Here is a 705-nt window from a genome sequence, read left to right on the forward strand (position 1 = left end):
TGCTAGGAGGGCGGCGCCCCAGCAGCAGGTGCCCGTGTGGGGTCCATCAGCACGGAGCCGGCCGGTGCCCGCCATGGCAGCCCCCCAGGGCTGGAAGGAGCAGGGGCTCCTCAGTTCCCCGCAGGGAGCATCTGGGACAGACAGGACGAATTTGCCTGCTGTACACAGACATCATTGCAAATAAAATGTATTTGACCTGAAAGAAAAAAAAAAAAAAGGCAGGCCTGAGGACCGCGGAGTAGAGTCACCCAACTTTGGCTTGAGAGAATGGTTACCCATGGTGAACAGTGTTTGGTGAAGCTCCCCGGTTAAAACAAGCTTGAAAGCAGGGGTGTCATCCATTTCCATATCAGCTTGCCTCTGGAAACCCTATGAACCTGGAGAAAGGACAAAGTCATCAGAGTATGGTTTTGATAAAATTCCATTATTATTGATTTAATTTCAGTTGGTTCTGTCATGATGTCACCTTTTTAATTTCTTACTTGAGTTATTTGTATCTCCTCTTTCTTTTGTTAAGTTTTCCATTCTTTTTTTTAAAAAAGAAATCTGTTTTCATTAATGATTTCAATTGTTTCTTTGTTTTATACTTCACTGATTTCAGTCCTTGTCCTTACAATTGTCTTTCTTCTAGAGGGTGTAAAATTAGCTTTTTGTTCTTTTTCTATTTTTGGAGGTGTTGAATTAAATTGCTAATTTTGCTCCTTT

The 705-nt window shown here is 42.6% G+C and overlaps 1 protein-coding gene across 1 annotated transcript in view; it reads right to left on the reverse strand.

The window, feature by feature from the left end:
* The window catches only part of SLC17A4 (solute carrier family 17, member 4), an 89052-nt gene extending 88977 nt beyond the window's left edge, over positions 1–75 (reverse strand). Inside the window, exon 1 of the mRNA XM_006888677.1 lies at positions 4–75. Within this exon, the coding sequence (XP_006888739.1) occupies positions 4–75 (72 nt within the window). The remainder of the gene's footprint in view (positions 1–3) is intronic.
* Positions 76–705: the final 630 nt, after the last annotated feature.

The sequence above is a fragment of the Elephantulus edwardii genome, unplaced genomic scaffold (genome assembly GCF_000299155.1).
Source record: "Elephantulus edwardii isolate Elephantulus edwardi_28Jun2011 unplaced genomic scaffold, EleEdw1.0 scaffold00070, whole genome shotgun sequence".
NCBI lineage: Eukaryota > Metazoa > Chordata > Mammalia > Macroscelidea > Macroscelididae > Elephantulus > Elephantulus edwardii.